The sequence below is a fragment of the Misgurnus anguillicaudatus genome, chromosome 15, assembly GCF_027580225.2.
Source record: "Misgurnus anguillicaudatus chromosome 15, ASM2758022v2, whole genome shotgun sequence".
NCBI lineage: Eukaryota > Metazoa > Chordata > Actinopteri > Cypriniformes > Cobitidae > Misgurnus > Misgurnus anguillicaudatus.
Genome location: NC_073351.2, coordinates 20,186,974 through 20,200,824, shown reverse-complemented (window position 1 = coordinate 20,200,824; position 13,851 = coordinate 20,186,974). Strand labels below are relative to the sequence as shown.

At 37.7% G+C, this 13,851-nt stretch overlaps 1 protein-coding gene across 2 annotated transcripts; it reads left to right on the top strand.

The window, feature by feature from the left end:
- The first annotated feature begins 9,677 nt into the window (after positions 1-9,677).
- Positions 9,678-11,586, top strand: LOC129419264 (ras-related and estrogen-regulated growth inhibitor-like protein). Of its 2 annotated transcripts, none has more exons than XM_055174351.2 (4): positions 9,678-9,847; positions 9,943-9,996; positions 10,077-10,153; positions 10,310-11,586. In XM_055174351.2, exons 1-4 carry the CDS (start codon positions 9,775-9,777, stop codon positions 10,736-10,738), a joined length of 633 nt encoding a protein of 210 aa, XP_055030326.2. In that variant the 5' UTR covers positions 9,678-9,774; the 3' UTR covers positions 10,739-11,586. The 2 variants fall into 2 exon arrangements, with proteins under 2 accessions (XP_055030326.2, XP_055030327.2); XM_055174352.2 differs by having other exon boundaries at positions 9,681-9,847; positions 10,313-11,586.
- Positions 11,587-13,851: the final 2,265 nt, after the last annotated feature.

The window sequence follows — 13,851 nt, the reverse complement described above, 5'->3', positions numbered from 1 at the left end:
GTGAAAAACTGGTTTTATCATCCTTACTGCTACTTTGGTCCATTTTGGTACTTTTGGCTTGCCGTAATGACCGCACCAGCTTCTGTATCACACGAGCATAATTCTCAGGACCTGGGCACTTCGGGGCAATGTGACCATCCTCCCCACATTTGTAACAAAAGTAATCTTCCTTAGTCTTCTCAGATCTAGCTTTAACAGAAACTTCAGCCTGCTTTAGAGGTTGTGCATCTCTTGTCACTTGTGAAGATTGTCTGACACTCAGCGAAGACAACTGCTCTTCCAGTCTTTGCACCTGTTTCTTCAATGATTGAAGCTCTGAATCTCCCACTGTGTCACCCCCTCTCCTACCTGGTAAACGCTTTGACTCCAACACCACCTCTGACTCAGGTACTGTAGTAGGTCTTTCCATTACTTTTGTACGGAGCTCTTGAATTTCAGCTTTTAATTCTCTCACCCCAGCCAAACTGGATGATTTCTCTCGCAACTTGGCAGAAGACTTGGTAGTGAAACCCAGAGTTTGCCTGGCTGCTTCGCTTTCTTCAGCCTCCCTTATCTCATTAAGGAGAGCTAGAAAAGTAGGTGGGTTTTCACGCCTTTCTCTCAACCTTAGCTGAAGCAACATCAAATCAGACTCAACAGCTCCTCGAATTAGCTGCTCGACTCTTGCTTGGTCCACATTCCTCCCGAGCAGTCCACCTTTTTGCACCACTTTAGTCAAAGACTTTTCCTGCCTCTTCAAAAAATCAGAGAGAGCTTCTCCAACATTCTGCCTTAACAACCTGAAAGCGAAATATAAGTCCTCGCCTGTTTCAGGTGTTCCAAAAGCACCCTCCAGAGCTTCAAGATACTGTAGGGACGTTGCCTCTGGGTTGGAAAATCTGACAGCCTTCACTACATCTAGAGCTGAACCCTTTAAGCTTTCAATGACGCGTCGGCGTTTCTCTTTCTCCGAGCATTCACACTCCACAACCATCATTCTAGCTTGATCCATCCAGCTCTCCAACCCCTCTTCACTCGCCGGAACAGGGATAGTCCCTGAAAATATCCTTAATCGTCGGTATGCACTTCCATCACTGACAGGTTTGGCAGTCTTTTCCAGCAGTTCCCCAACTGCACGAATTATCGATTCTGGGGACCCTGCATTCGGGTTGGATGGAGTAAACATAGCTTGAAGATCAGAAAAGGACTTCCCTTCTTGCTTTAGCAGCTGTGATAGCTTCGCAGCAAACCCAGAAGTTGGTGATTCATCACTGTCTGCTACTGTCATTTTCCATGGTCTCCCGCCTCCTTCAGGTATGACTTCTGCAGGGATGCGGGAAGGATCAATCACTTCTTTGCACTCACATAACACAAGTACAAACCCTGGTTCTGTCCCTGCTTTACGATCTCGAACTCTCACCCTTCCTAATGCTTTGACTGTTTGAACAGTCTCTTCAATTCTTGCCACCTCAATGTCTGAAGGCACTCCCAATAACAGCACTGCATGTTTTCGATCAATTACTGCCTGCTGACACCAACCATCAAGCTCAGCTTGCCAAACTGAATCACCAGTTTCCATGATTGTTTGCCCTAGGTGAGTATAAACTATGAAAATCTTTCTCTAGTACATTGCATATGTTCCAGCAGTTTACCAGCAAGAAAACAAGAATCCCGGACGAGCCCCCACTTATGTAGCGCCCCCTTCAGGTATTGAGTTAAATTCACCCTCCCAGTTATAGACGCTAATACCCGGATTCTGTTATTGATGTCTCTCGACGTGAACTTCTGATCTTTGACCCCTTGCTGTCTAAACTGTTTATCAAATTTTACTCTGTTATTCACAAAGCACCTTTTTTTTTAAATGACTACTTCAGTATATCAGGTAAGTAATAACAATTTACAAAATGAAATATGTATATATACAACAGGTTTATTTTAAACCCCAAAAATAAATGAACAAAAACTAAACACAGTGAATGTAAGTGGAACTGCGTACAAAATGCAAATAAACAGTTACTTTACTATGCAATGTATCAGTCTCTTTTGTTTATAATTACAGGCACCTCAAGGGTTAATTCAAATCAACAGCTATGCAATAACTCTCTCTTTTCTTCACATTACTTTAGGTACACATGAAATACACGGTGGTCATTAACAAACTATACCAATAGCATTGATATATTTACATAAACAGTATGGAAATAACAGGAAAGGCTTTGTCAAGCCAACATAAAATCTAGAACGAAACTTCGAGCTCCAATACAAACTGTACCCCGGTGTTTAAGCACTAAAACACCATAAATAAACCACAATGCTACTTAATAAAGAAAACTTATTGTGGGCCCACCATACACACACACTCACACCTAACACACAAACCCCCCGTTGCAGGCCTGAGCGTCGCTTGTGTGCGTAGAGGCCGATCAAAACACAACACTGGCCGCTTCACTCTATAAGAGCACAAATAAAAGAAAGAAATGTACCTGATGGTATCCGGTAGGAGTCGGCGTTTTGCGTCACCCGTTAGATTGGTATGGAAATCTTTGCTCAACCGGCGAACTTTACGATCTTCCCACAGCGTCCGAGAAACTTCAACACTTTGCAATTATGTGCGTTGTTTGAACTCCACAGCGGCGGTCCTGTCCGGCTCTCACCCCATATAGTGATAGTTCATAAGAATCGCTAAATTACAAAGGATGTCCGTTACTGCGTCGGTGCAAATGATGAACTTGATCAAAGTCCCCGCCGACCGTATAATAGCAATTCAGTGTTAAATTAACAGTTATTTTTCCAAACCGTGTCGTGCTGACTACGTTGGATTGTCACACTGACTTCACCACGGAAAAAAAATCGGTGTTTAACACTTAAATTACACAAGTTTCGTTCGACTAAACATTACATATTATCGTGTGGATAACATCACATCATCCTTCCCTCTTTCTCTCTCCATCTCCCTTTACTGACACCCCTCCAAACCAATCACCGAACTCACATCACACAGAAGGCGGGTTTAACCCGTGTTTTAACCAATCCTGTAACACTCAACACACTTTCTCACAGAAACATGTCTGAACATGTACATTTCCATTTAAATATACTCTTACATTTTAAAGCACCATATTGTCATGTTTCCCCAAAATAAATACATAATTAAACAAATAAATAAATATATGAAGAAACGTAGATAATGAACCAATGTGTATATAGAAATTAACCTGGGTTACATATGCAAGGAATCAAAGTGTCTTAGTCTCAGTGTTCAATGTTCCTCTTTTGGGAATCAACAGCACATCTGGGCTATTGAGAGGACTACTCATCATACTGCAACAAAGACTTCTGCCTCAGCATGAGGGTAATTACATCCATGAAATGGTATGAGACAAAATGACATTATATGTTAATGAGATGACAGCAATAACTACCATATGTGTGTCGCTTATATCACTTCTTGTATTAGATACAAAAAAAATGTATAGAAAAGGCACTTATTTGCAGTGCAGAAACTTTAAATCTGTATACATTTCTTTGTAATGATGTACACAAATAAATATATTTTAATAAATGTTAATAACTACACAGATTTGGGGCACCATTCATTTCCATAGTATTATTTTTCCTATTGAAGTCAGTGTTGCCCCCGATCTGCTTGGTTACAAACATTCTTCAAAACAACTACCTTTCTAAGTCTCTATCATTTGGACTATTGTACTAAATATAGGGAATATCCAGCAATTTTTGAACAACCTTCTACCAGAACTGTTTAATCCCACGCCTTTACTCTCCCAGTATACTACATCATACGCTTGAATCAGGAAAGAGTGGATTTATCAGACATTGAGGGGGGTTTAGCTTAGTCCATTGGGATATTCATTTGCATAAGAACATGCTGATGGAATTACATGAAATGGCTTTGCATAAAAAATGGCTGCTATGAGTGAAAGTTTATGAGCATTGGGTTTGTTCCTAGAGGTTATGCAAAATCCAACTGTATATCATTACTTTGGTGTTTGTCATAATTATAGAGCGCAATACTTTCTCTTTAATTAACATTTTATGACATCATACACCCTCAAACCACCGATGCAATTCCGTGAAAGATAAATCAACAGACCACAGCTGGCTTATACTCTGAGCTAAAACTGATAACCCTTTAACATCTTCAGACTGTTTCAAAATTGAACATAAGTTCAAAGATGCTAAAGGTGCAATGTGGAACTTTTAGAAGGATCTCTTAACAGAAATGCAATATAATGTACAAAGCTATATTATCAGTGGTGTATGTTTTTTTCCTTAGAAAGAGACGTTTTTATCTACATAAACAGCGTGTCCAATTCTGGCATCTTTACACTGGCTACCAGTTAAATATCGTATACAATTTAAAATATTACTAATCACCTGCAAAGCCTTAAATGGCCTAGCACCTTCATATCTTCGAGAACTACTATCAGAATATAATCCATCACGTACACTGCGGTTGCAAAATTCTGGTCACTTAATTATCCCTAGAATATCAAAAGTGTCTAAAGGTGGTAGTCCTTTTCCTACTTAGCCTCTAAGCTCTGGAATGATTTACCCAACAATGTTTGAGAATCAGACACAGTCGATCAATTTAAATCTAAACTTAAGACATTCTTCTTTAACAAAGCATTCACATAAAATGTCCAGTAAATGTACATTTCCCGCAGTAGTTAGTTTGTCCAGAACAAAGCACTCACATACCTCATATGGGTAATATACTTATGCCGCAATAGTTAGCCTGTCTGGAACCGAGCCGACTTGAACCACTATAATGTTTGACACCTGCATTGCATGCGAACGGCCCCTACGCTAATAGAATTCTGTTTTTCTCTCCCTGTCTCGTCCTCAACCACGAGGACCATGAGACAAACAGACCCAGTTCCGGTTGCTGTGAAGATCATTGCATCACTGATCCACTGGCTGTCCTTCAACGTGATGACCAGCCGATGCCCGACCAACGACCACCGGCTAAACCAGTTTAATTCGCCTACCCGCCTCCTATCCCTACCGTTTCTATATATATATATATATAAATATATATTAATTCCTCCCAAGTGTTTTTGTCCTTCTAGTAATTTTTCCCATTGGGTTTTTTTTCCTAGAGGGTTTTTAATCCCAGGGAGAGTCAGCCAACTTTGGCTTAATTTAGCACTTTACAGTATACGTTACTTTATTAATATGCTCGCTTGTACGGTTTAACCGCTTTCTCTACTTCTTATATTATCTATTGATTTTCTGTGTTCTCCTCTACATCTTCTCATGTAAAGCTGCTTTGCAACAATTAACACTTGTGAAAAGCGCTATATAAATAAAAAATAAATAAAATTGAATTGAAGTGTCTCCTTACATGGAAGTCACCACCATGTTTATACAGAAGCCCTTAATGGACAAACTGTTTTATAGAGAGCGCATGTGTTTTACTTACATTGTCTCAGACGGCACTATGTTTGTCCTGTGGCAGCTACCGTAGATTCTCGTTGTGTTTCGAAATTGAGGTTGGTTGTAATTCACAATCTCATGGCTAGATGCCAATAAATACCCACACTACGACTTTAAAGGGACACTTCACTGATTTGCATTAAGCTTTGTATCGTTGGAACCCAGTCATGTTTTTAAATGGTCGTGCATCATTCCCTCAGTTTCCCCTGAGATGGGAGAAATACAGATTTCAGTGTTGCACTTCCTTCTTTCAATGATTTAAAAATCGTGTCATTGAAAGAAGTATCTGCTGTATATTTGTCGAGGGTTTAAGACTATAAACACTAATTCCTCATTTTTCCAAGGTGGGGGCTATGGGTGGGACCCACTCATGCTACAGACCTATCACAGATCAGTGGGTGGGACTTACGAAAATATACGAACACAGACAGAAAAAAAAAACGATCAGCCGCCAACTTTATGCTAAGCTAAGCTAACAGACGTTGTGGAGCGAGCCAGACTTCATGTCACAATAATAGCGAGAGGTAATCGATATCATATGAAAGAGGGTGATTTTGCATGCGTGATACTCTAATCCACTGTTCGTGGCACCTTTATGAGCCGGAATACAGCAAAGAGCTGAGGCGGATGGAGGAACAGAAGCCCAAGGAGTAGGCCGGAGCCTGCTGCGTAGAGAAGTCCAGACTGGCTAGAGCTGGGACGGACTAGTAGTGTGCTTTCTGTATAACATTTCTGCGTCAAATCAGGGTATGGATGTTTGTTTAGTGAATGGTCACGGGCAAGAGAGGTTCTTTGCGCGTGTTTGTGCGTGTTTATTTTACAGACGTGTTTCGCTTACGAGCACAAGCGCTGTGCCAGAGTGTCTGTGGAGTATATGAGCTTGGACAGACTAGTAGTGACTGTACTCTCGCTGTGTGCTTTCTGTATAACATTTCTGTGTCAGATCAGGATATGAATGTTTGTTTGGTGAATGGTCCCGGGCAAGAGAGGTACTTTGTGCGCGTTGTGCACGCAGGGATAAACGGACGTCTGACTATAAAGTGAGTGTTTCTACTTTCTTTGTTATACTAACGTGGGATTTTATGTACACAATAGCATATCTGAGCAGTGTTACGATTAATGGGAGTGGCTTGCAGAGCTGTGCATTGTGGTGCATTGTGGGAGTTGTAGTTTTCCATACAAATGTGCTCTAAAGTCACGTTCTGTCTTTTCTCGGTCAAATAGGGACAAAATTCTAAATTTATGTTACATTTCGACTACAAATATGACCCACTTTCAATAAAGATGAATGTTTCTACTGGTGAAATGGCCCTTTAATAGCATGGATAAGGGATAGAGACATGCTTAGAGGGTTTTGAGATCTTCGTATATACACACTAGTATATAATCAGTATATTGCTGCGTTATATAATATAATTTACTGTACTCCCTGAGATAATCATAATGACCTCTCATGAACTTCTAACCCTGCAGCAAGGCATAACACCTCATTTAACTGTCAGTCAAGCATGTAATGAGCTACATGTCTCATGTACAATGTGCTCGTATGACCTATTTCTTGTCATTGCTTTGACTTTCCCAGATTTTTGTATTTAATAGATTGCTGAAAATGGAAACCTTGACAATTCAGGTGAGACTCAGCTATGCATGGGTAATTTAGATTCGATTCACACTGTAATGACGGTAATTTATTGACTACAACACTTCACTATTTAAAAGATGTTTTCCTTCTGTTTAACACTTTACAATTTTGACATTGCATGAAATGCCTATTGATGCAATATAATAGTCAATGCAAAAACATCAATCAATCAAATAGCGCACCTTACTTTTTATGAAGATGGAAATAAAAGCTGTGGGTTTGCCCTGGATAGCTACAGTAAGAAAAAATGTATATACAACTTATGTGTTTTGACTAATTCTATTTTCTAGTCTTAATCCCTTAAACCACAATCCAGGTCTACCATAGCTGGTTTAAAAAATTGACATGACATTTTCATAGAAAGCAAGTTTTATTGCAAGCTTGACCTTTTCAGCCAGACCTATAACTCCCTCTCTATAGTGTTGAGTTAAGCATAGTGCAAAAAAATTTTGTGATTTCATTTTTTTTCAGATTAAATGTGGCATCTTAATACAGTTCAATACCTGTATGGGTCTAACCATAAGGACATTTTTTCCATTGCTTTTTGCATACATCTGACTTTATGGCCTTGCACAGCTCCAATTCCACTGAGGAACTAAAGCTTGCAAGGAAAAACATTCACAGAAGAAATGACCATTTATCACTCACAACAACAGTTGGTCTGCCCTGGAGCCTAGGGATGTTAATGATAACCCCCTTCAGATACTGAGAACCTTCAAAACAGGCACTATTTAAAGCATCCCGCAGGCAGAATTACCGCCTGGTATGAGAGCAGCACCACTCAAGACCATAAAGTGGTAAAGCTGTACCCAGCCTGACAAGTACTCAAGTCAAAGAAACCCACATCTCTGAGAATCCCAGATACCCAAACAATAGCTTGCAGTCAGAGAAATGCAACCACAGCCTTTGGGCCGATATGAACGGTAAATCTAATTTTGACGCTGCTTTCCTTACAATGCCAGAGACTTGCACACTACACAATGACAACAATACAATGTAATAATATAGTCACATAGGAAACATAACAAAAAACTCTGTAGGAAATCAGTAGTCTGCATAGGGTACATACAGTGAGTGTATTATTCTTTCATTGAATGGATAATTCATACAGGAAAATGATAACTTGTACTATAGGCACATGGTCAATTTTAAATGAAGGATTTTATTTTACATATTATTTAGAGTATCAATTTTATGTATTTTATATTATTTTATATGTAACGTTATTCATATTTTTTGTGTTTCTTTTAGTTGTATTATTAACAGACAAATTTACAGACACATATAATAGCATATAAATACTTTAAAACAAAACAAAAAATTACCTTAATTTTAATCCAATATTTAACTTCTGAAAATGGTTTCATTTATTTTAAATTGACAATCAAATACTGAAAAAACAAACGTGGTTACTTTATATGTCCCTTCTGTCAAGGGCACAGTCCCATTATTGTGCTTATAGTAAACCCTAGTGGACAAATTTGTGAAATACAATTTATTTGATTTAAAGGAAATACACATTGATGTTTTCAATATTAGCTCCATAAGACTCAGATTCATAGTCACCATGAAACTAAAAAATATATGTATATGCACGCCGCCATTTTAAATCCCTCTAATTTAAAAATTTTAATGTTACATACTTATATGCTTATATTTTAGGTGCTGCAACCGTTCACCATTTTTATTTCTGCTTCACATTCTTTTTTTCGGTTTATCTCAGTTTTTGCTATTCACTTAAATTGTGATGCTGTGTGACAAACTGTATAAGGCACACATTCAAAGTAGTTCTCCATACAACTGCACGAATACAACAAACATTTTTAATTAACACTGTTAAAACGAGCGTTGGATTTAATACAGCTACAGTAACAGCAGGAAATTGTACACAGATAAAAGTTTCATGTCAACTACCCCTAAATAGACACACCCAAAAAGGCATCTATAAATATCATTGACGTATCAGCACCATCTTGTGGCCATCTTGTGGCTATACACGACGTCATTTGCCTAACAATGCACGTAATAGACTTTTATGAGTCCTAAAATGGTTATTTTTGGATTATTTGAAGGAGATTCAAAAGCTTGTTTTATCATAAATATGATTTATGTACATAAATGCATTTTTTTAACTGTAAACACATTTTTTAAATCAAAGAGTTGAAACAGTATTTAAAAACAATTTTATTTTCTCTCAACAAGAAAGCACTTAGAACATGCACAATTTGCACGACTTATAATCTTTTCAATGTTTTTAATTTGTAATTTCTCTTAATTTGTATAACTCACATTCTTTTAAATGTACTACTTTTTGATTTGTCTGATTTGAGCCATAATAATTCTTTTTTTGTTCTTTTTCCTTTTTTTTCTTACGATGTTATTCCTGATTGTTGTTATGTGTTGATGTTTAGGTTGTAATAACACAACTACGTTCAATAAAAAAACTAAAAGACTGTTGGCGTTTACGGTCACAATTCAAATAAATTAAATCTCGATGTTCCAAAAACACAATTTAGGCTTCGACCACCTGGTCCTCAATATTTTAATACATGTTTTTTTTTTGCAGTTAGTGTAACTCATCAAGTAGCAGGAGCGAGCATGCCTAAACCCCGCCTCCTCTCCTTAAAACTTGTTAAGCGCGCAGGAGTGCACGCGCCAGTCAGATCAGATCAATCGCGAGCATCGCAGACGCAGACATGACTGGACTGTACAATCAAAGAGTGGACGCAAACGTCGTCGTACTTGGCACAGATAATGTTGGAAAATCTGGTAAGTTTATTTATTCAGATGGAACGAGCCATTTAAAAACTTTTTTTAAACTTTTTTTTAAAGCCATTTAAAAATCTTATTTTTTTATTTTGCAGCTCTTATTTTTCGATTTCTGACTCGTAGATTCATCGGGGAATATGGAGATACAGGTATTGGTCCAATTTATCAGTTTCATGTAAAACTTCTTTGTTAAATTTTTGTAAACAAAATGTTTCTTTGTCTTGTCCAGAGTCCCTTTACACTCACAATGTTGTTGTGGAAGGACGAGAGCAAACTCTGAATATTTGGGATGCACCATATTCCCAGGTTATTCACCATCTCACAACATGTTTTATAGATACACCTGCTTTTAAAATTCAATTATTACTGTAAGATATTGTATATAAATATATGTATTTTTGTGACATACTATGTGATAATCCGATTCGAAAGTAAGTATTACGGAAAAGTTTGTTTTCCCAGCAGGATCTGTCACCTGTGTCCCTCACGTGTGAGAAAAGAGTCCAGTGGGCAGATGGCTTTGTGCTGGTCTACAGTATCTGTGACCGAGCCAGTTTCAATGCTGTCCCAAGACTTATTCAAACCATTAAAAGCAATAAAGACATTCTTGGCTATGAGAAGATACCCATTGTTATTGTAGGAAACAAAAGGGATCTGCATCATCGTCGTACGGTCCTCAGCGAGGAGGGGAGGCTGCTGGCGCTCTCTGCAGACTGTCAGTTCTATGAGGTTTCAGCTGCTGAGAATTACCACAGCGTCCTCGTGGTTTTTCATGGGCTGGTGGATCGTATCAGGGAGTCAAGAATGTCTGTGAAGAAGTTAGCAGGCATTAAGGGCATTGTGAAGAGCATGTCTGCTGTGTTCGCCCGCAGGCGAACAGATTCGCTCTGAAGGTGATGGGAGACTGGGGATGAAGCTTATGTGGTCTGATGTGACCTGTTTAAGATGCCAATTAGAGGGACTCACAGGTTGGGCTTAAGCCATTGTTGGCACAAGCTCGCACGACGGTCCAGAATATCTCGTATGACTACAGCTGGGCCTTACAAGTGGGCAGCTACCAGAGGAGTGTTGTTCAGGGAATTTAAGACCTAGTGTGTCTTCTAAAGTGATGGCTTCTGTTGAGAACGTGACAGCAGTTCTTAAGAAAATGCTAAATCTGCAAATTATTTCATGCAAAAGTGGAGTAGCACTGTATTTTTGCTTTAAACAGAAAAGATGGCAATGCAAAAGCTGGTAAACACTGGTGCATGTTTATTTTGTGAATCAGTGTTACTCTGCTGACGTGCTGTGGTCTAAAAATGTAAGAAGCAGAAGCAATGCAACATTGTCTTTTGCAACATTTATCAAACACAGCAAGTCTGCCACACTAGAAATATTGTATCATCATCCAGCTGTCATTAGTTCAAGGTCATGTTGCAGTTAAATAACAATGGACTGTTTAAAGATACAGTACTGTATTAACCCTCTACATGCACCTCGATTTACATGACATCATATTACTGTACAGCTTCTGCTCCGAGGCTGTGCAAGTGCTGTATAAAGCAGAATGTTCACGTGTATTGATTTCTTGACCAGGTAATGTTTAAATCTTCAATAAACCAAAAATGATACAATGAACTAAACCTAATGAAGAGTTCCCATGAGTGTCACTGTACAGTAAGATGTTATAATCACTAGTAAATTAATATTCTGTATTTGTAACAGATACAAATAAATTAAATACTTTGTTATCACCAAAATTTGCCATCATTTGTTCCCTTGAGGGTTAGTTAAAGATTCCAAACTACAGCATGAAGTTATATGCAAACTTAAGCAATATATCGAAGCAATATATCTAATAAAATCATTATATATAATAAAATCATTGAAAATGGACCCCCCCACAAAAGTGCACATCACAATGTTATCAATTTATTATTATGCAGGATATGCGTGCATGTGCAACTGTGCATGATATTGATTTAATTTATTTGTGTTTGTTTGTTACATGCAGTGTTAAAATGTCTGTTTTATTACTTGTTTTATGCGAAAGTACAACATGGCTGTTCACTTTCAGAAGTTTGTGTGATGTTTTCCCCTGCAATTAAGAGTATACTTTCTGCTAAGTAAACTATTACTGTAATATTTCATGCTATAATTTATAAATGAAATATTATGATCTTAAGGGGACATCATGAAAATCTGACTTTTTCAATGTGTAAAGCAACACTATGTCGTTTTTTGACCTTAAATAATGTCTCTAAAATTATTTCAGTGAAAGAACAACTTTAAACTGGACAAATTGTACTGTTGCTGCAACCAGAGCAGCCTCATAGCTCCTACAAGATTGTTTAAAGCAACACTAGTGTCTTTTTGACCTTTAAATCAATCTAAAAATTGTGATAAAAGATCAACCCAGTAACTTAGTACTTTGCTGCAACCATTCTCCTACAAGCATGTGAAAAACATAGGCCATTAAATAATGGCTCTCTAAAATGTGATTTCAGAAGGGGATAGATACCGCCCCTTAAACTGGACAAATTGTACTGTTGCCAACCACGGCACTGCCATTCCTAGTGCAGAAATCAGCTCATTTGCATTTTAAAGGACACACACAAACCGGCAGATTTTTGCTCACACTTACAAAGCGGCGATTTTAACATGCTATAATAAATTAACTATATGGTATTTTGAGCTAAAAATTCACATATGTACTCTAGGGACACTAAAGATTTATTTCACATCTTAAAAAAAGTCTTGTGAAATGTCCCCTTTAACAGAATTGCTTGTGCTTTATTTTTTTTATAAATATTACTTTCAATTTATGAGGATTGTTCACTGCCCCGATAAAAGAAAATTTATTGGTTGTCCCAAAGGACGTCTAGGTTAGACAGAAAAGGAACTTCGTCCTATTGCTAGGGTAAAATACAACTTTAAAAATTATAAAACTGTTGCATTGATAAATTTGTGCACAAACAATTTTTGCAATAAATTTACATTTACATTTTCATATTCAAGATATGTACAGTATTGTAAGTCACATCTCACTTTAAACCTATATTTATATATTACAATGCACTTGGCAGACGCTTTTATCCAAAGCAACTTACAGTGCATTACAAGCTATACATTTTTGTCAGAACTTGTGTTCCCTGGCTTCGATTCCATCACCTTTTACGCTGCAATCGCAATGCTCTTCACTGAGCTATAGAGGAACACAAACTAGTTTCTTTTTGCATAACTATCAGTTTTGTAAAACTATATATCACATAAACACTTGATTTTGAAAAACACCAGAGCCTCCATATGAATAAAATATGCATGTAAATGAGTTTTGCCCAATAAAGAGATTTCTATACAGTCCTGTCAGCATTTTAGCAGTGGTTACCCTGCAATTCTCTATAATGAAAGCCTGCACAATGAACAGAAAGTTTGCAGTGACAGCCATAAAGGACATCTGACCACAAACTGCCTGACCTTTTCCACTCTCAGAAAATACGAATGTACAAAAGTTGTCACTGGAGGTACCCAGACATTCTTCTGCTCCATCTTTCTCATGTCTCTCAGTGGGTTGAGAGCCTTATTCAAGGTTATTTGATCGCCTGTGCAGCTACAATGGAAGAAATCAAAGACAATGTTTGGTTCTCCATACAGTATGTTATTAAAGGTTGCAGAGATGATGGAATTAGATGATCACATACTGCTTTCAGTTTATTCAAAAGACTCATAACAGCATGAAAACAAGGCAGAATGTCCTGGGGCGATCCAGCTGAAGATGAACACTATCAAGTATACTTTGTGGGACACTGACAATAAATAGAGTCAGAGTGTGTGGACTGCACATTGTGCCTTTTGGGGTTAATACTGTCAGAAATATATATAAATATATATATATATATATATATAATATACATATATTTATACATTTCATACCAATATATAACTCTAATGTACTAATATAAACTCTATTGGTGCAAATGTGTACTTTTTAAATGGTACCACTGACAGCTAGGGACCATATATTG